This window comes from Miniopterus schreibersii (genome assembly GCF_964146895.1).
Source record: "Miniopterus schreibersii genome assembly, chromosome: 1".
Lineage (NCBI taxonomy): Eukaryota > Metazoa > Chordata > Mammalia > Chiroptera > Miniopteridae > Miniopterus > Miniopterus schreibersii.
The window spans coordinates 115,380,121-115,400,379 of record NC_138101.1 but is presented as its reverse complement, the minus strand read 5'-3'; the positions used below and the strand labels follow the sequence as shown (position 1 = coordinate 115,400,379).

The 20,259-nt window shown below is 35.1% G+C and overlaps 1 protein-coding gene across 12 annotated transcripts in view; it reads left to right on the top strand.

Moving 5' to 3' along the window:
• The window catches only part of ZEB1 (zinc finger E-box binding homeobox 1), a 199,741-nt gene extending 181,520 nt beyond the window's left edge, over nt 1-18,221 (top strand). For all 12 annotated transcript variants that reach the window (XM_081132023.1, XM_081132021.1, XM_081132025.1 and 9 more), the window contains 5 exons: nt 2,275-2,477; nt 6,609-6,714; nt 12,904-14,711; nt 15,404-15,584; nt 15,723-18,221. In XM_081132023.1, coding sequence (XP_080988149.1) covers nt 2,275-2,477; nt 6,609-6,714; nt 12,904-14,711; nt 15,404-15,584; nt 15,723-16,324 — 2,900 coding nt within the window. In that variant the 3' untranslated portion in view covers nt 16,325-18,221. The remainder of the gene's footprint in view (nt 1-2,274; nt 2,478-6,608; nt 6,715-12,903; nt 14,712-15,403; nt 15,585-15,722) is intronic.
• Nucleotides 18,222-20,259: the final 2,038 nt, after the last annotated feature.

Genomic DNA, 20,259 nt, shown 5'->3' with positions numbered 1-20,259 from the left:
CGGGCTCAATCAATGACCATCTCATCATTGATGTTTCTATCTCTCTCTCTCCCTCTCCTTTCCTCTCTCTGAAATCAATAAAGATATATTTAAAAAAAAAAAAAGAAATCATTGAAAGTTAAAAAATGATCAGATTGGTTATCTTTTTAGGAGTATTCAATTGCTACTGTAAGTTTATTATAGGAATTCTAAAAAATATATTTTCCTTACATGACAAGTCTTTCTTGCTAAAAGAACGATTTTTTAAAAAACAATACAGTATTTTCAAAAATAGAAACAAAAGTTTCACTTAACTTTTAAACTTGCATTCGATAACTTGCTTATTATGTCAGATATTCAGATTTACTTTTCATTGTTTCATGCCAGTGACCTAAAAGAATAAATTCAAATTTTATATGTGTGAAAAAAATTCAACAAATATAGATTTATAAAAGTAATTACTTACTGTTAAAATACAGGGTTTCCCAAGTATTCACACTTTAATAGCTGATAGCTCAATTTTGAAAATGAAATGTATTTTAATAAACACTGCCTTTATAATTATTCAAAATTTGTGTATACATTTTTTGGAACACCTGTCATTTAACAAAATATTAGTATTTTGTTTATTAATTGGTGGAAATAATCATGAAGGCAAGGCAAAAATAAAATTAAAAATAATGAGAGCAGACAGCTCTCTTACACTGTGGCGTATAAGCAGATTGAGTTTGAGAGATGGAAATCATTGTGATTGTGGTGCCAATAATGAACACATACAATGGTGGACTCTGACTTTTGCAGTTGTAAATAGGATGGACTAGGCAGTCTGGCAAGGAGAATGTGTCAAATGTTGGCTTCCCACTTGCCTGTACAAATAAGAAATTCATACTAGACAAAGCACAATATGATTTCTGAAGAATTTCCTCATGTGGCTAATCTAGTCCCCAAAGAAGTGGGTCCCGTTAGAGTCATAACCAACAGAAAACTCTCTAGTTCCAGTTGCCTTGCTAACAAAAGATGTCCTCCTAAAGTTTGGGGGTTTGTTTGATTTTTAATATTTTAAATAAAATGTTCATATTCATATTTTGATACATATTTTAGCATATTTACCTAGCTTTGTCCAGTTAGGTGCTCAGTCTTTTATTTGCAGGTTGGTCCTTGAGCAAGATATTTAATTTATATAAACTTGAATTTCAATAAAGATAATATGTTTATGAAGCATTTGGATTTTATGAAATTTTCTTTGGTGGTCTGTTTTTCTATAAGAAAATCAAAATGAAGACATAGATGACATTTACAATAAGATGTCACTTAGGAACTTATTTCTTTGAAGAAATAAATCAAATATGGAAAACTGCTCTTAGTTAAATAATATTAATTGGCAAAGTAGTATTACATTTTAGGGTTGTCAGGTTAGATGGTTCCAAAATTACATAGAGTTCACTTAGTGAACCCGAATTTATGCATAATGCCTTTATTTTCTGAAAGCTATCCTATATTTATTCATCCATATAAAATTATACAGAAAATTTGTCAATGTATTTCAGTAGGGGAAAGAACATGAATAATCGTGCGTGAGAGGTCTTTATGAGCCAAGCCTAGATCTGGCTCCCACTGATGCTCCCCCCAGCCAATATACATGCATTCTTTTGGTCTAAACTTGGTCATATGGCCACCTAATTGCAATGAACCTTAGAAAGATAGTCTAGCTATGTACTACTTACTCTCTGATGACAGCAAGTGTCATTTTCAAATTTGAAAGAATGAACATTAAATAAATAATGATGACATTGTTACCTGTAGAAAGATTCTGTTATGGTATATAAGTCCATTAATATGTATACATTTACAAATGTAGCCTACATTCTAATTGTACTTTTGTCTCCTGTTTTTGTCTAATTGACTATACAAAAAAAGAAAAGAATTGGGGTTTAGTGAAAAAATATGGAATCTTAAAGTCAGCACACACTTGAATCCTGACTTCGTCATTTACAGCTGTGTGACTTTTAAGTTATTTAATCTTTCTGAGCCTCATTCATGTTTTCATTTTTTTTAAAACAGAGATGAGTATCATTGCATTGTTTTGAGGATCAAATATAAAATGGGTAGCATAATATCTGGCACATAGCACAGGAAGACTCAGTGGTAGTTTGGTAATACTTTATTTTTCAATTACAGTTGGTATTCACTATTACTTTATATGAGTTTCAGGTGTACAGCATAGTGGTTAGACAGTTATGTAATTTACCAATATTTTTTTTAATTTTTTTAATTTAAAATATCTTTCTTTTACAGGAACACCAGATGCATTTTCCCAATTACTCACCTGCCCATATTGTGACAGAGGCTATAAACGCTTTACCTCTCTGAAAGAGCACATTAAATATCGCCATGAAAAGAATGAAGATAACTTTAGTTGCTCCCTGTGCAGTTACACCTTTGCATACAGAACCCAACTTGAACGTCACATGACATCACATAAATCAGGAAGAGATCAAGTAAGTGAAATGACTGAGCTCACTAGCTCTTCAAATTTTGAGAATCCATCTCTCCATAAAAGCCAAGGATTTTAATATACTTAAAAGTTAAAAAGATGTATTAGACAGTGTCTTGTCTGCAGCCTTATAAAAATGAAAGTGATTATTTATTGGAATTATCTGGTGATTTCTGAGTTAAAAATCACATATAAACATGATTTTAGAGGTAACTAAGTTTTTTCTTTTTCAGATAAGATCCCTTTCATCTCAATTTGATTTATTTTGCTTATGCTATAACAAGTATTTCTCTTAAATTTAGAACTGGATTTCATAACGCATTGTACCAAAATTTTCAGTGTAGGAAAATAAATATTGGTTACATAAACCACATGACTTACTACTGACAAAATTTAAAAGAAAATCAAATAATAATAAAGTTTTATTTTTTGTGGACCAATAACTTTTCAGTATAAGCTGCAATGAATAAGGGAAGTTGCTTCCTCTAAGAATCTAAAGTTTACATTCTAATGCGTTTTTGTTCTGAAGACTCAATTTTCATATGGTTTATTCTACTTCTATGTCACTTTACCTCAATTTCTAGAGGTATAAACCAAGACTACTCTGTAAGTATAAGTTACTTGTAAACTGTTGGCTATATACTTAAGGATTAAAGTCAAAGAATCTTGCCAGTTGGCCTTCTTTTATAAGGTCTTGATAACTGACAACTGGAAACAATCAACTGAATATCTCATTAAATCTAACTTCAAAAATCAAATAAATATTCAACTGCACAGGGTATATCAAGGCTATATGTTGTGGTTGGGGCACATGTCCATTTTCTTATATCAAAAAAGATATCTATATACGAGTCTCTATGAACTTTGCCCTAGGAATGTACCTAATATATGTCCCATAAAGAACAAATTAGACACTTTGCTAAGATGATGGCCAAACCAGAACACCAAACAAAAAACTATGGAAAAAGGATGATTGAGCACAGTCAGCCTATCTTCTCAGGACTTTAGCAACAGTACTCATGAAATAAGATTGGGGGTTGGGGACTGGTAAGTCAGGAACTATAGGACCAAGATTGTCTTGGATAGGTTAATGGTTAAGTCTGTGAAGAAGCACTTGAAATGGGAGAGAAAGCCAAAAGAAGGAGCAAACAGATGCAAAGAAGTAACTACTATAGACAAACACCATCTGTTTACCATCTGCCCCTATTATAGTCTTATTAGGGACAATACAGACGAGTGCTCTTTTTATGTTAAGAGCCCTGACCTAACCACAGTATAGATGGGCCTTGGGAAAGGAGTCTATTTGCATGACATTTGGGGAGCAGGTCCATCCTGCAACTGCTGCCCCCATATACTCTTTATATCAGGGGCCTTTGTCAAAGGAAAGGATTTCCAAAGGACAGATAGAGCTGGTGGTGAAAGCAGGAGATGCCATTATAAAAGCAACTTGTAAGATCTCTGATGAGCATGGAACCCTCTTTTTGATGATTTTTCTAACAGGTGCAAAGGTAGTAGGCGTTATATATAAAGTGTGAGGTTCGACTGAAGTCAGAAAGGAGTTGTAATAAATGTGGGGACAAATAAAGTGAGGTAATATAATTGGGAGGTCTTGGAAACAATTTAGATTATGAGGCAGCAAACTAAAAGGGTAGAATGTCTAGCATTTTGGCCTTTGAAAATCATGCCACAACTTAAAGGTAAGCATTTCCATGTCTTATTCACTTATTCATTCAACAAATATTTGAGTTTCTATTATGTGTTAGGCCCTGTTCTAGGTGTTTCACAAAAGTGAAAAAGATGAGCAATGTCTCAGACAGTAGGGGATGTATACAGGGTGGGACAAAAGTAGGTTTACAGTTGTGAGTATGCAAAACACAGTTTATGCTTGTATTATTATTTATTAATTATTGTATTTTCCAGATGAACAACTGAAAACCTACTTTTGCACCACCCTGTATTATTAATAGGTGATATAAAACAGATATAAAATATAAAAGCAGGTAGTATTAAGAAAAATAGAGTTAAGAGGATGGAAAGTGATGAAAGCTGCTGTTTAGAGAGTAGTGAGACCTTTCTGAGAACGTGCCATCTGAACTAAGACCTGAGTGAAATGAAGAAGCCAATCATGGAATTATTGGGGAAGGACATGCCACTCATAGGGAACAGACTGAAGCATGAATAGGCCTTGAGGCAGAAACCTGCCAGACATCACCAAAGAACAGTCAGGAGACCAGTGTTAACAAAGGGTGAGAAAGAAGGTGAGGCCAGGGAGGTATGGGGAGACATGGGGAGGCAGATGATGTAGCTCCTTGGATAGGCCATGATAAAGACTTTTGATTTTATTCCAAAATGTGATAGGGAAGCCTTTGAAGGATATTGAATTTTAACTTTTTTTTTTTTTTTTTTTTTTTAAGGGAACACTGGCTGTTGGGTAGAGAATAGGTCAAGAGAGACAAAAATGGAAGCAGGGAGATGCTATTGCTATAATCTAGGCCAGGGGTGGTTGGTGGCTTTAAACTCAGTGGTAGTGACAAACATCACCTAATGAGGAATATTGAATTCAGGATGTATTCATTTGGCTTGCTGATGAAAAGGGAAAGGATATAAGAAAAAGAGAGGGTTCAAGGATTATTCCGAAGTTCAGGGCCTAAGCAACAATCAAATAAATGAGGGTGTTATTCACAAAGATATGAAACACTAGAGGAGGAGCTGATTTTCAGGAGAGAAATTAAAAGTTTAGTATTATTCATATTAATAGATGCCTATCACTTTCCAATGTCAAGGAATATCAAGGAAGGAATTAGTGATAAGAGTCTGGAGTTGAAGAGAGAGATCTAAAGATATAAATTTGGAAACTGTCACCATATATTCTGTATTTAAAGCCATGGGTTTGAGTGAAGTAGGGCCTGATAGATAGTAAGTACATATTTTCTTTCCTTCCTACGTGGAAGACAAAAGAAAGGAGATTCCAGTTAGGGTGAGCAAGTAGTACGAGTTAAACCTTTGAAAGATAGGTGGAATCTTAAAAGTCATAATTAAAGAGAAACATAGCCTAGAAATAAGGAATAGTATAAATCAAAGCAAGGAGAGAGAGAAGAGCAATATACGTGCAGAAAACAGACTCAGTAAATGACTGAGGCAGGAACTTTTAGAGAACTGGTAAAGAATAAGCCTGTAAACTCAGGGCCCATGAACTTGGAATCTGTAGACTCAGAATCTTAATTCAAGGCTTGATGGGAATCCTTTGGAGGTTTATGAGAGAATTCGATTCAATTCAAGCAGTGTTTGTTTGGGGTTTTTTGAGGGTGGGAGTGTTGTTGTTTTTTACTTAGAAGAGTTTTATAACACAAAGTAAGATATGGGAGATAGTTTAAGAAGAGGTTGCCGTTTTGAAACAAGAAGTCTGTACAGTTCCTCCAGACAGCGACTGTGAAGGAAATAGCTGTGTCTCAGAAACTTGTTTCCATAAGTTCTTAACACTTTTGTATCCCGGGCCCCCATATTCACAGAGTTAGGTATTTTCAAGCTCAGAGTGTTTTTCTAAGATTAAGGGTATTGAATATATTTGAAATATATAAAATGGAGATTTGATAAATGAAACAGAAAGCTATTATAATAATCCTTATTTGTCTGGAAAAGATGGACTTATTTAAATCATCAAATTAAAGTACAATTTAGAAATATCAAACATATAAGAGCCAGGATAAAATACTGAAAAACACCTGACCTTATCTCCTGTTCAGGAGACCTTGTTCTTCTATCGAGTAACTGCTTTAGACAGATTACTGAATGTTCTTGACCTCGATTTCTTTATCTATAAATTAGAGTGCAAACTAGATTATCTCTCCAGTTCCTAGTAAAGTATATATTATTTTTGCTAAATACTATATTGCTTAATAACGTATGATTCTGATACTTTAAATTAGAAGTGGAGATTTTTCTCTATGTCAAAATTCTGTTCCCACTATCACTCTCCTTTTGGTAGTATTTCAAGTGTTAGGTTTTTGTGACTGCTATAATTTGAGGCATTTAAGAAACAAAATAATCACCAGAACATTACTTTTAGCAGATTGGATGTTCTTTATGTCTAAAGCTTTTTTTTTTTTTGCTTTAAAATTCCAATTTTTTCTTTCAGAGACATGTGACGCAGTCTGGAGGTAATCGTAAATTCAAGTGCACTGAATGTGGAAAAGCTTTCAAATACAAACACCATCTAAAAGAGCACTTAAGAATCCACAGTGGTAAATATTTATTATCTTTCTACACCTTGAATATTATAGCAAACATGGAAATAAATATTATAACATGTAATGTACACATATGATTAGAAACTCCTTGCTTTTCTTGTACGATACAGATGAATCCGGAAAAATTTTCTGTTTATAAATGGTACTTTATTAGAGTTTTAATCTTTGACTAAAGTATATCAAGTTGCCCTGGACAGTGTGGCTCAGTGTTTAGAACTTCGGCCCATGCACCGAAGGATCACAAGTTTAATTCCCGATCAAGGGCATGTACCTGGGTTGCAGGTTCACTCCCTGCCCTGGTCCAAGCATGTGCAGGAGGCAAGCAGTCGATGTGTCTCTCTCACATTGATGTTTCTCTCCCTTCCTCCCTTCCTCCCTTCCTCCCTTCCTCCCTCCCTCCCTCCCTCCCTCCCTCCCTTCCTCCCTTCCTCCCTCCCTCCCTCCCTCCCCCCTCCTCCCTCCCTCCCTCCCTCCCTCTCTCCCTCTCTCTTTCTCTCTCTCTCTCTCCTTTCTCTCCTCTCCTCTTCCCCCTCCCTCCCTTCCATGCTCTCTGAAAAGCAATGGGAGAAAAATATTCTCAGATGAGAATTAACAAAAAAATCAATAATATTAAAGTATATCAAGTTAATATTGTATGACCCACACAAAATTTCCTTTTCAAAATACATGTCTTAACAAGAAGCACAACCTAAACACACGTCAGCTTTCTGATGAATGCTAATTTTATGGCCTCTTTTGCACAGTTAACAAGATAATGATAAAGGGTATAGAGGTACAGTTTGCGAAAGGAAATGAGGAGATGAAGTTGTTTACAAGAGAGAAGTAGAAATGGAACTCCAGATAGGAAATGCTGAAAGGTGACGTGCAGTCAGCAAGGGAGGGCAGCATGAGGGGAGAGGGAACTGAAGTATTCATGAGAACTGAAAAGAAAAATGGATCTCCCCATCATTTCACCTTCCTATTTCACATCATTTTCTAAATATTTACAAAATGAATATTATTATATGGTAAAAGTGTTATGTCTCTTTTAGAATCATAAAAACAAAGATAGCTATATTTGCATTTCTTCAGAGGCTCTACTTGAACAAAAGCTATACAAAAAACTTAGCACCCCACATTGCACTGTGAAATATTAGTCTCCTGATTAATTTTGATACACAATTTTAGATTTAAGTAATTTTAATGAAAAAATTATTAGCTAACAAATCACATTGCTTATTTTGTGAAAATTATTGTATTAACATTTACATTTTACAAACATCATCCTACAAAAAGAATACAGTTGGGTAGCTTTCTGAGGGGTGGTTTGTGATACCAGTATTTTATTTTGGAACTTCAAAAGTTCTGGAAGTTTTACTACATTGCTCATTGGAGGCTAAATAAGTTATCACTTAAAAATCCTCAAACCAAGATTCTTACAAAAATATTTATTTTCACACAGTTTCTGGAAAGTAGAGGTTGTCTTTATGCAGCCTGCCACAGGATCCTATTTCTTAACACTTGTTTTCATATCAATAATATATTTTTAATAAACCTCCCTTACTACCAGAGGCGATTTGAAGTTGTTGATAGACATACAACTAATTTGGGAGAGCTTTTTTAAATATTGAAATTGAGTAAAGGAAGGAAAATAAAGCTTAGAGTAAGATTCATGTACAAAGTGAATGTCATATGGTCCTATTGCAGTTGTGTATTAGATCTAATTTATCAGATCTATAGATTATCCAAAACTGGGAAGCATGGCTCATACCAAAGATAATAATACAGATCTGGAAGCAAGTTAATATTTAATCACAGGATCCTTCACTGATATTCAGCAGTCAGTCTCAGTCAAGTAATAAATAGGGAGCTATGGTCTATAGTACCTACAGAAAAATTTTAGGAGTTTGGATGGTCAAGAGCTTTATCTTGCTTATACGTGGAATCTAAAGAACTTAATAAACTGATGAACAGAATAGATTCAATGACATGGAAGCATAGATGAGACTGATGAATGTCAGAGGGATGGAGGAGGGCAGGTGGGTGGAGGGGGAAAGAGTAACCAAAGAATTCATATGCATATATGCACAACCCAAGGACATGGACAATGGTGGGGAGAGGTACTGGGGAGGGAGAAGGGACAGGGTGGAACGGGTCATTGGGGAGAAAAAGGGACATCTATAATATTTTAAACAAAAATAAAATTTTTAAAAACAGCTTTATCTAAGCTAACAGTATGCTACTGCTACTTAAAAAGCTATGCAGCTCTGGACGATGTAGCTCAGTTGGTTGGGCCTCATTGCCATGCACCAAAAGGTTCCTGGATTTCAGGTCAGGGCACATGCTGGAGCGATTTGAAGCTCAATTCCACAGCCTGAGAGGAAGCATGATGAATGTCTCGCTCTCACATCAGTATTTCTCTCTCCCCCCTCTCCCTTCCTCTCTCTAAAAATTAATTTCAAAATCTTAAAAAAAAAAAGCTAATGCAGATTTGGGCCATGTCATGGAACACAGAACTCTGCAGTGTTCATTCTTTACATATTAATATCTGTCTTGTTCTTAAAATTACTTAATATGAGGCTTGTATACCTTTAATACAGCAAAAAATTTTAATTTAAAATATATAAGAAAAATAAAGTTAAGAAAGTAAAATGGTAACCAAGACCATAGTGTCCGTAAGTGAAAGGAATATGTTGCTAGCAAAAGCACACCTTTTCCTGATAATAAGTCTGTAGAGAAACTTGTTCCTTGAAGCATCATAAAGAAGAAAGAGCAAAATACAATTTATATCATCCTCAGAAATATACTTAATAGGGTGGAGAATTTGAGAGGGTTTTCTTTTTAAAATAAGGTTCTTCAACACAGTCCAGTGATATTTCACCAAAGTGCAATTAGGAAAAAGCATTTCTCCAGGGTGGCTACTTGAACAATCCATGTCTACAGCCCTCTGATGGCTTGTTTTATTCCAAATGTCGAGCAGGTGTATTGTTACCCCAGGACTGGTAGCAATCTGCAAGCTAGTTGTTACCAGTTCTTTAAATAAAGAAATGAGAGGAAGCATTTAGAAATGTTATAGATCAAGACAGTGCTGTGACAATTTCATTCTATTTTACACAGTATTGGTGTACAGTAGTTTGGAAATTGAAAACAAAAAATGAAAACAACAACTGGCCCTTCACCATAGGTGGTGTTAAAAGCACTATTTAAAGTATCTAATAATGGATGACTTCTGTATCCTTCAGTAAACTTTTAAAAGGTATTAAGGATCATGGTCCTCAATTATACTCACTAAAATTATTCTGATTGTTCCTGTCTTCTGACACCCATAAAATGAGACTTCTGCAGAGTCATGTGTCAACCATCATTTGAACTCTGCGTGTGAGAGTTAAGCTGTAACAAGGAGGAGGCCACCACACCTCCACTCGGAGGTGAGACAAAATAGCACGTGCACATGGGCTATGATCCTCCCCAGAAAATAACTTGGGTTTGTTCCATGGCCTTATAGAAATTTTAGCCTGGAAAATTTTTACATTAGATGCAACCAAGCACCCATCTCAGCCATTAAAAAAAAAAAAAAACAAACCTCAGTATTGATATTCCATCTAACTTTGAGCAGCACAACTTCCTGATGTCACACCCAGGGTTTAGTAGTTACAAATGCTAGCCTAAATTGATAAATTAAGTGATGTACTTTAGCTATACATCATAAAACTATGAAGTTAGAAAGTAGGAGTTTTCTAACAAACATAGTGACTTTGGCTTTAGAATAATTGTTCTACAGACTTTTCTTTCTAACAATAAAATATTAGAGTAATTCCCAACAATAATGATAACTAGCATGTATTAAACACTTAACTATGTACAGCCACATTCTAATTATTTGTATGTATTAACTTATATAGTTCTCACAATAATCCTATGAGGTAGATGCTACTATCTCCTCCTTTTTTACTGGTGAGAAAAATAGTCTCAGAGAGCTTAATTAACTTGTCCATAGTCAACTAATGCATGACAAAGCTGGGGCTCTGATGTAGACATCCTGACTCCGAAGCCATTGCCCTACCCATTGTGCTTATCTACCTTCCTGTTTGTAAAGATAACAATAAACTATATTATAGATGCTTATTTTCCTAGTAAGAGAATCAAGAGAGTTAGAGAACAAACATGTAGCTCATCTAAAAGTGCTATCAAATAATTTAAAAATGTTAAATAGAGATATGCTAGACCATATCCCTTGTTTTACCATTCCTGGAAATTTTCATCTGATGCATTTTGAATATTGAATCACATTTCAGGCACCCTATTGGAAAGACATTGATAAACTGTAGAATTTCCAGAGGTGAGTTAACAAGCAGATGGGGATTCTAAAAGCCATGTCCCATGAGTGTTTTAAGGACCTCCATATGTTTAAGCTATGTTTAAGTATGTACATATGACAGCTCTTCATTAGTTTGAAAGTCTGGCTTGTAGAAGAAAAGTCAGGGTTGTTCTATGTGGCATCAGAAGGGCAAACTAGTCCAGGGAAGTAAGTAGGCATTATCTTAAACTGACTGAACCTATATCTCATTAGAAATGCTTTTTAAAAGAATTGCTACATTTAGTGAGAGCACATTTAGTGAGTTTCACTGTGTTATCTCATATAACTGCTATAACAAGCCAGTGAGGGTATATCTAAATTTATTTACACACCAAAACACCAAGGCTTGGAAAAGTTAAGAAAATAGTATGTGGCAGACCTAGGCTCTGAACTCAAATCCATGGGCCTCAGCAGGACAAAACTAGACTGTCTTCATAGAGTAACCTCCTCTTAATAAAGGAGTTTCAACAGAGAAGAGCCAGTGTCAAGGATGATATAAAGTGAACTCTTCATTAAGGAGGAGGCTGTACGAGGGGACTTCTTAGATGCCTTCCAGTCCTGATATCTGATTCTTCAAGGAGTCAAATTTCTAAGAAAACACCTCATTTTTTTTAAAACTTGACAACAATGCAGTCACATAACTAGGAGAGCTTACATTGACTTTCTCATTGCTTTTCATTCATTTTAATTCTTAAAAAGAAAGGAGGAGAGGAAGAGCTTTAGTTTGATATTGAGTGGATAAATCAGTATCACTACACTTCATAATTCTGTAGTTAGCCATTCATTGATCTTTAAAAAGTTTTAATATGCGTCTTTGTGACCTGCACTGTAATAGGTGCGAGGGATAAATAGTACACAAAACCCAGAGGTTTCTGTCTTATTTCTGAAACTGATAGTCTATAACTTTTAACTTATAAATTAATGAACTATAACAACAAATTAATACGTAAAAAATTAGGGTTGTATGACATAGCCCATTTAGCTCAGCGTTTCTCAAAATTTTCTACCCAACTATCCCTAATGGCCAAGAAGCATAAATGCCTTGTACCCCTGGAAAGTCTAGGGAAGCAACTTGAAAGGCAGCCTCTATAAACAAGAAGCTTCTTTAACATTGTGGGTTTTTCCTAACAATTCATAAAAATACTGCATTTGTCCAACATAGTATAATCTGTGTGTTAATATAAAAATATATTAAGTTACTATAACCACTGTCACTAAATTGAAACTCCAAGATGCTTTGCATACCCACAAGAACAATGCCTTGTATGTCTGGGGCTAAGTCAAGTTTAATAATTCAAGGCTTATATAAGTATCTTATATTTATAGTTTTATTCCCATTGAGAAAGATCTTTTCAAGGAAACCTTATAGATATGGGAAAGAGATATTTATATGATTAATACAATCAGAGATATTCATACTTAAGTTTTATGTGATATTTCACTTACTTTTCTTTCCTCTAGTATTAGTTTTTCCTACAGGTGCTTAAGTAGATTGAAATATAGAAAATTACATACACTGGTGAAACAGAATAAGAAAAAAATACTTGGAAGAGTAGGTTGTAATGTATTTTGGGTATTTGAGAATGATTTGAAGTTTTAAAGGTTAGCAGAAATATTACACACATATGCAGAGAAGATTCCCATATCGGTTAGCACATGCAGTTCAGACTAACGTTTTACTAGTGTTTATAATATTTATGTGGGTTTTGAACTTAAAATGATTCTAAAAAAAACTGTATCACAAGTATTCATGGTAACTCCTTTTTAAATTGATATTGCTTGTTTTAGGAATAATGTTGATACATAAAAATTTATAAATATATATGTATTTTTTTGTTGTTGTTTAGGAGAAAAGCCATATGAATGCCCAAACTGCAAGAAACGTTTTTCCCATTCTGGTTCCTATAGCTCACACATAAGTAGTAAGAAATGTATCAGCTTGATGCCTGTGAATGGGCGACCAAGAACAGGACTCAAGACATCTCAGTGTTCCTCACCATCTCTTTCAGCATCACCAGGCAGTCCCACACGACCACAAATACGGCAAAAGATAGAGAATAAACCCCTTCAAGAACAACTTTCTGTAAACCAAATTAAAACTGAACCTGTGGATTATGAATTCAAACCCATAGTGGTAGCTTCAGGAATCAACTGTTCAACCCCTTTACAAAATGGGGTTTTTAGTGGTGGTGGCCCATTACAGGCAACCAGTTCTCCTCAGGGTGTGGTGCAAGCTGTTGTTCTGCCAACAGTTGGTTTGGTGTCTCCCATAAGTATCAATTTAAGTGATATTCAGAATGTACTTAAAGTGGCAGTAGATGGTAATGTAATAAGGCAGGTTTTGGAGAATAATCAAGCCAATCTTGCATCCAAAGAACAAGAAACAATCAGTGCTTCATCCATACAGCAAGGTGGCCATTCTGTTATTTCAGCCATCAGTCTTCCTTTGGTTGATCAAGATGGAACAACCAAAATTATTATTAACTACAGTCTTGAGCAGCCTAGCCAACTTCAAGTTGTTCCACAAAATTTAAAAAAAGAAAATTCAGTTCCAAACAACAGTTGCAAAAGTGAAAAGTTACCAGAAGATCTTACTGTTAAATCTGAGAAGGACAAAAGCTTCGAAGGAGTGAACGATAGCACTTGCCTTCTGTGTGATGATTGTCCAGGAGATATTAATGCACTTCCAGAATTAAAGCACTATAACCTAAAGCAGCCTGCTCAGCCTCCTCTACTCCCAGCATCGGAAGCTGAGAAGCCTGAATCCTCTGCTTCATCAGGCTCTGGAGATGGCAATTTATCTCCCAGTCAGCCACCGTTAAAGAACCTTTTGTCTCTTCTAAAAGCATATTACGCTTTGAATGCACAACCAAGTGCAGAAGAGCTCTCAAAAATTGCTGATTCAGTAAACCTACCACTGGATGTAGTAAAAAAGTGGTTTGAAAAGATGCAAGCTGGACAGATTTCAGTGCAGTCTTCTGAACCATCTTCTCCCGAACAAGGCAAAATAAATATCTCTTCAAAGAACAATGATCAGCCTCAATCTACAAATACAAATGAATCCCAGGAGAGCACAATAAATCTGCCAAGTCCTCTGAAGATAACTAACTCTCCAGTTTTACCAGCGGGATCAGCCATCAATGGTTCCAGAAGTATTACATCCTCCCCATCACCTCTAAACCTTTCTTCATCCAGAAATACACAGGGTTACTTGTACACAGCAGAAGGTGCGCAAGAAGAGCCGCAAGTAGAACCTCTTGATCTTTCTCTACCAAAGCAACAGGGAGAATTATTGGAAAGGTCAACTATCACTAGTGTTTACCACAACAGTGTTTATTCTGTCCAGGAAGAACCCTTGAACTTGTCTTGTGCAAAAAAGGAGCCACAAAAGGACAGTTGTATTACAGACTCAGAACCAGTTGTAAATGTAATCCCGCCAAGTGCCAACCCCATAAATATTGCTATACCTACAGTTACTGCCCAGTTACCCACAATCGTGGCCATTGCTGACCAGAACAGTGTTCCATGCTTGCGAGCACTAGCTGCCAATAAGCAGACTATTCTGATTCCCCAGGTGGCTTACACATACTCTACTACAGTCAGCCCTGCAGTCCAGGAACCACCCTTGAAAGTGATCCAGCCAAATGGAAATCAGGTAAAAAAAGGCTCTCATCCCAAACCTGTTTAGTAAAATGCTAGTTTGACTCATTTCTTTCTGTAATTTATTTATCAATATTACAAATTTATTTTAACAAACACCAGTCAGAATTTTTGGAAAATGTGATATTTTTTCTAACATTTAAGTGGAAAATTTTGAGTTTAGAAATATTGTACACTTTGGAAATGAACAAAAAGAAAGTGGAAAGTGAATTTTTCTCTAGAACCAAGCAGGTTGTTACAAACTGTCATTTTAAAAAGTGAAACCCAGAATAAAAAGGTGAAGGTAAAGGATGCAGTTAGATATTAGTGATTATTTAACAAACTCATAAGTTAAAATTTTCTGAAACTTACTCATGAAGTAATGAATCACAGGGAGCTAAGTAAATTTTGTTACCACAAATTTTAATTTTTTTCCTTTTGGTGTCCTTTCCTTTCAGTTCCAGTTGACCATATGTTTTTGTTGCAGTTATAACTATATTGTCCTCAACCTCACTTCATCTACATCAGCCCCCACCTCTCCTCTAACCCCACAGTTGAAGCCCATTTGCAGTGATAAGCAGTGTGCTTGCTTTGATCAAGTTGTTGAAAGTATAAATCAAAGTAGTTTTTTAACCTATACTTTTATTTATGTCTCTCATATCTTTTAAATTTAAATTAAATTTTCTTACGCCCTTTTTTTCCCGTTAGGATGAAAGGCAAGACACTAGCTCAGAAGGAGTATCAAATGTAGAGGATCAGAATGACTCTGATTCTACACCACCCAAAAAGAAAATGCGGAAGACAGAAAATGGAATGTATGCTTGTGATTTGTGTGATAAGATATTCCAAAAGAGTAGCTCATTATTGAGACATAAATATGAACACACAGGTATGTTGATGAACCTGACAGTTTTTGAAAAAGGAGCCTATAATTCTTTCCACAATCTGAAGTGCCTTCAAAAGCTTTATTAGGATTTTATTTGCTTAAAACCACCATTTTATTTCATAGCTATCTTCTTCTTTGCAGGTAAAAGACCCCATGAGTGTGGAATCTGTAAAAAGGCATTTAAACACAAACATCATTTGATTGAACACATGCGATTACATTCTGGAGAAAAGCCCTATCAATGTGACAAGTGTGGAAAGCGTTTCTCACACTCTGGGTCTTACTCTCAACACATGAATCACCGCTACTCCTATTGCAAGAGAGAAGCAGAGGAACGTGATAGCACAGAGCAGGAAGAAGCAGGACCCGAGGTCCTCACGAGTGAGCATGTTGGTGTGAGGGCATCTCCCTCACAGGTCGACTCAGATGAGAGAGAGAGTTTGACAAGGGAAGAAGATGAAGACAGTGAAAAAGAGGAAGAGGAGGAGGAGGATAAAGAGATAGAAGAACTGCAGGAAGAAAAAGAATGTGAAAAACCACAAGTGGAGGAGGAGGAGGAGGAAGAGGAGGAGGAAGTAGAGATGGAGGAAGAGGAAGGAGAAAAGGCAGAGAATGAAGGAGAAGGAGCAAAAACTGAAGGTGCCATGAAGGATGATGGAGCTGTGAATCCCGTGAGCAGCTTAGAACAAAAAGTAAGTGAGGGTAGTGAGCAAGTGTCTGAAGAAAAAACAAATGAAGCCTAATAGTTTTTCTAGAAGGAAAATAAATTCTAATTGGTAATGAAGTTTGTTCTATATTATACATGCTTTTCATGGAAACACAGTAACCCGTATACTGTGATTTCTGTTCACTACTGTGTAAAGTAAAAATTTAAAAAAATACAAAATACAAAAAAGAAAAAAAAATCCAGGTGTGCCTGAACCTCAGACCCAATAATTTTTCGTGCATTTTTCAAAGTTAGGGACAAGTTTGTAACATGAAGCAGATTAGAAAACTTTAATGACTCAGAAAGCAAAGATTTAACAGGTTAAAGAAAACTGATTAAACATCTGGCATTGTTTCATTTTATCAGTATTAATTTTCACTCTTATGTTGGTTTATTCTTAAGCTGTACAATTGGGAGAAATTTTATAATTTTTTATTGGTAAACATATGCTGAATCCGCTTCAGTATTTTATTATGTTTTTTTAAAGTATGAGAACTTCTGCACTACAAAATTCCCTTCACAGAGAAGTATAATGCAGTTCCAAATCGTGCTAACTACCTTTTATAAATTCAATCTAGAAGGTAGTAATTTCTAATATTTAGATGTCAGAGTAGAGTGTATTCTCGTTTAAAGTGTATTGTTAGCCTTAAGAAAGCAGCCAGTAGAAGAAATGAAGTTTCTTACTCGTGTGGTTTAAAATGGAGTTCAAGAGATTGTCATTGCATTCTGATTGCAGGGACTAACAGTGTTAATACTGGTAAGGACAGCAGAGTCTTCAGAATCAGTGTTTGTAATTGTGTTTGAGTATATGGTAACAAATATGAAGGATATGATATGAAGCTTTGTATCTCCTTTGGCCTTAAGCAAGACCTGTGTGCTGTAAGTGCCATTTATCAGTATTTTTAAGGCTCTAACCAGCCTTCATTCAATGTGTGGCCTACAATAACTAGCATTTGTTGATTTGTTTTATCAAAATTCCAAAATAAAACTTAAAACCACTGACTCTGTCAGAGAAACTGAAACACTGGGACATTTCATATTTTAATTCCTCAGTATTCATTTTGCATTAATTGACTTTCAGAATTTCTCTGCAGAAATGAAAGGGAAATTTCTAATCTACTTTATCCATGTACTTGCATTTCTGTCATGGACATGCCATTGTTATTTGGCTCCTAACTGTTTCCAAATGTTAGTTATTATGGACCCAGTTTATTAACAACATTAGCTGATTTTTACCTATCAGTATTATTTTATTTCTTTTAGTTTATAGATCTGTGCAACATTTTTGTACTGTATGTCTTCAAATCTGGCAGTATTAATACCCTTCTTACTGACATATGTACTTTTAGTTTTAGAAAACTTTTATATTTATGTGTCTTATTTTTATATTTCTTTATTTATTACACTGTAGTGTATAATACTGTAGTTTGTATTAATACAATAATATATTTTAGTATGAAAATTGGGAAAGTTGATAAGATTTAAAGTAGAGATGCAATTGGTTCTCTTGCATTGAGATTTGATTTAACAGTGTTATGTTAACATTTATACTTGCCTTGAGACTGTAGAACAGAATTTAAATGGGAATGTATTAGTTTTACAACTACAATCAAGTCATTTTACCTTTACCCAGTTTTTAATATAAAACTCTTAAATTTTGAAATTCACTGTGTGACTAATAGCATGATGCTCTGCAGTTTTAAGAGATAGCCTAACCATAAAACTATCATTTCCTTAGTAAGCCAAATTAGGATAACCTTATATAAACAGTGTTGGGAACAATGTTTAACATTTTGTGCCAATTTGTTCCTGTATTCATGTATGTAAGTTACAAATCTGACTCTTCATTTTTAAGTTCCTTGTTACACCATGATCATTTTCTAGTTTTTTACCAGACTCCCCCATCTCACAATAAAATGCATCAACAAGCCTGACCTGCTGTCATCTTTTAATACTAACAAGATTTTCTTTGGAAAACTCTCTGTGAAATAAGGTATTACACTGTCATCCTGCACTTGATTTGTCTTGAGCTGAGTTTGGGTAACTAAATGTTTTAGACATTCATCACTGAATTATGGATTTTCTTGGGGCTGTTTCTGAGAAGGTCAGAGGTGACACCTAAAAGCCTCCTCAGAGGTTGCTCCCTCTTCCTGAAATCCTGCACTCTATCCCACAACTTCTCATCCTTCAGATCACTCCAGGGAAGCCTGGGTTTTGGATGCCTTTCCTCTGTGCTCCCACAGCTTCTTGTACCTTTCTTATCATAGCTCTTAGGCAGTTATTCATATTTCTTCCCTACTAGGAACAGAGACCATATCTGCCATAGTTATTCTCACATCCCCTATGCCTCACAGAGTACCTGGTACCAGTAGGTGTAACATTGAATGAAAATATAATTTGCATGTAACATAACTCAGCTATGTTTTCACTACTCTTCTGCTTCTAATCTGAGAATATTTAGGCTAAATGATTCCAGCAATTTAATAATTTTCTTACTCAGATCCTATTAAACACTAGCCAAAATACACAAATACTAAATTACGCCTTCTTTTCCTATTGTCATACTGTTCTGATTTGAGAGTTTATTTCTAGGTGTATTTCTGGTGTTTAACTTCATGGTACATGACACAAGCATTCAAGGCCTGTAGATATGACTACCTCCCATAGGAGTGATAGACCAATACTAGTAGACTTTATTTTAGGACTCAGTTCCCTTTTTATAGCCTCACACTACTAGGTGCTCCTTAAAGTTAGGTTGCTTCATTTCTTCTGTCCCTGAGAACACCTATCCAATAAGCAAATTCATTGTACAGGGCTAGGAAATAAGAATAAGTAACCCTTCTTGGGAGGCATTCATACTGTAATCACTATAATAAGAAGCTCATAGAAGGCAGTGCTTGATACATATGGGAAAATGGCTAATATAGGAATCTAGGCATTATCAGAAAAGTTTTGAAAAGTAAAACGTGAACACTTCTCAGTATTCCCTCAAATTGCATAAAAACAGTGCCATATGTTGTTTACTTGCGCCATGCAGAGGTGCTTCACTGGTATTGTCAAAATTAATTTTCACAAAAGCCTTACAGAACTTAAAGACCATGAACATATACAACTCAAGGATTTGAACACAGGCCTATCTGACTCTAAGATCCATGCTCGTAACTAGCATACCACATCTCATGTAAGAATATCTTACACTATCTACATATAAACTCTAAACTGGACTTAAAGAATATGAGTAGAAAATGTCAACAAGACCAATATAAATTTCATAACATGGTGAAAAAAGAAAAGGGACAGCATGAGATTTTTCAAATCTGTGGGCAAACTTAAGATTTGCATTGAAAACATGAAAATTAGGACAATCACAATATGGACTTTGCCGCTAAACTTAAAAAAAGTGGAAGCTGCTCTGCTCTAGTGAACATACATTCCATTCAACATTTTTTCCCCAACAGCACATGGGATGTTCATAAAGAGAAACCATATTATAGGCCATTAACCAACTCTCAAATTCAAAAGAATTGCAAATGAAGTGTTTTGTCTGAATACAAAAGAATTAAACTAGCAGAAACATATCTGGAACCCCCCACAAATTATTTGAAATTGACAACATATTTCTAAGTAAACCATGGGCAAAAATTAAAGTAAGAATCATAAAATATGAACAAAATAAATATGCAACATATCAAAACTTGTATGCACCAAAAGTTGTACATATAAGAAAATTTGTAGCATGAAATGCTTATATTAGAAACAGAGGACTCAATCATCTGAGCTTCCACCTTAAGAAACTAGAAAAAATAAAATTAAACCCAAACCAAGCAGAAAGTAGGCAATAATGAAAGACAAATCAATGACATGGAAAAAAAAAACAATGGAGTAAAACAATAAAATCAGAACCTAATTCTTTGAAAAGGCTAATAAAATTGATAAGCCTCTAGCCAAATAGATCAAAGAAAAAAGAAAACA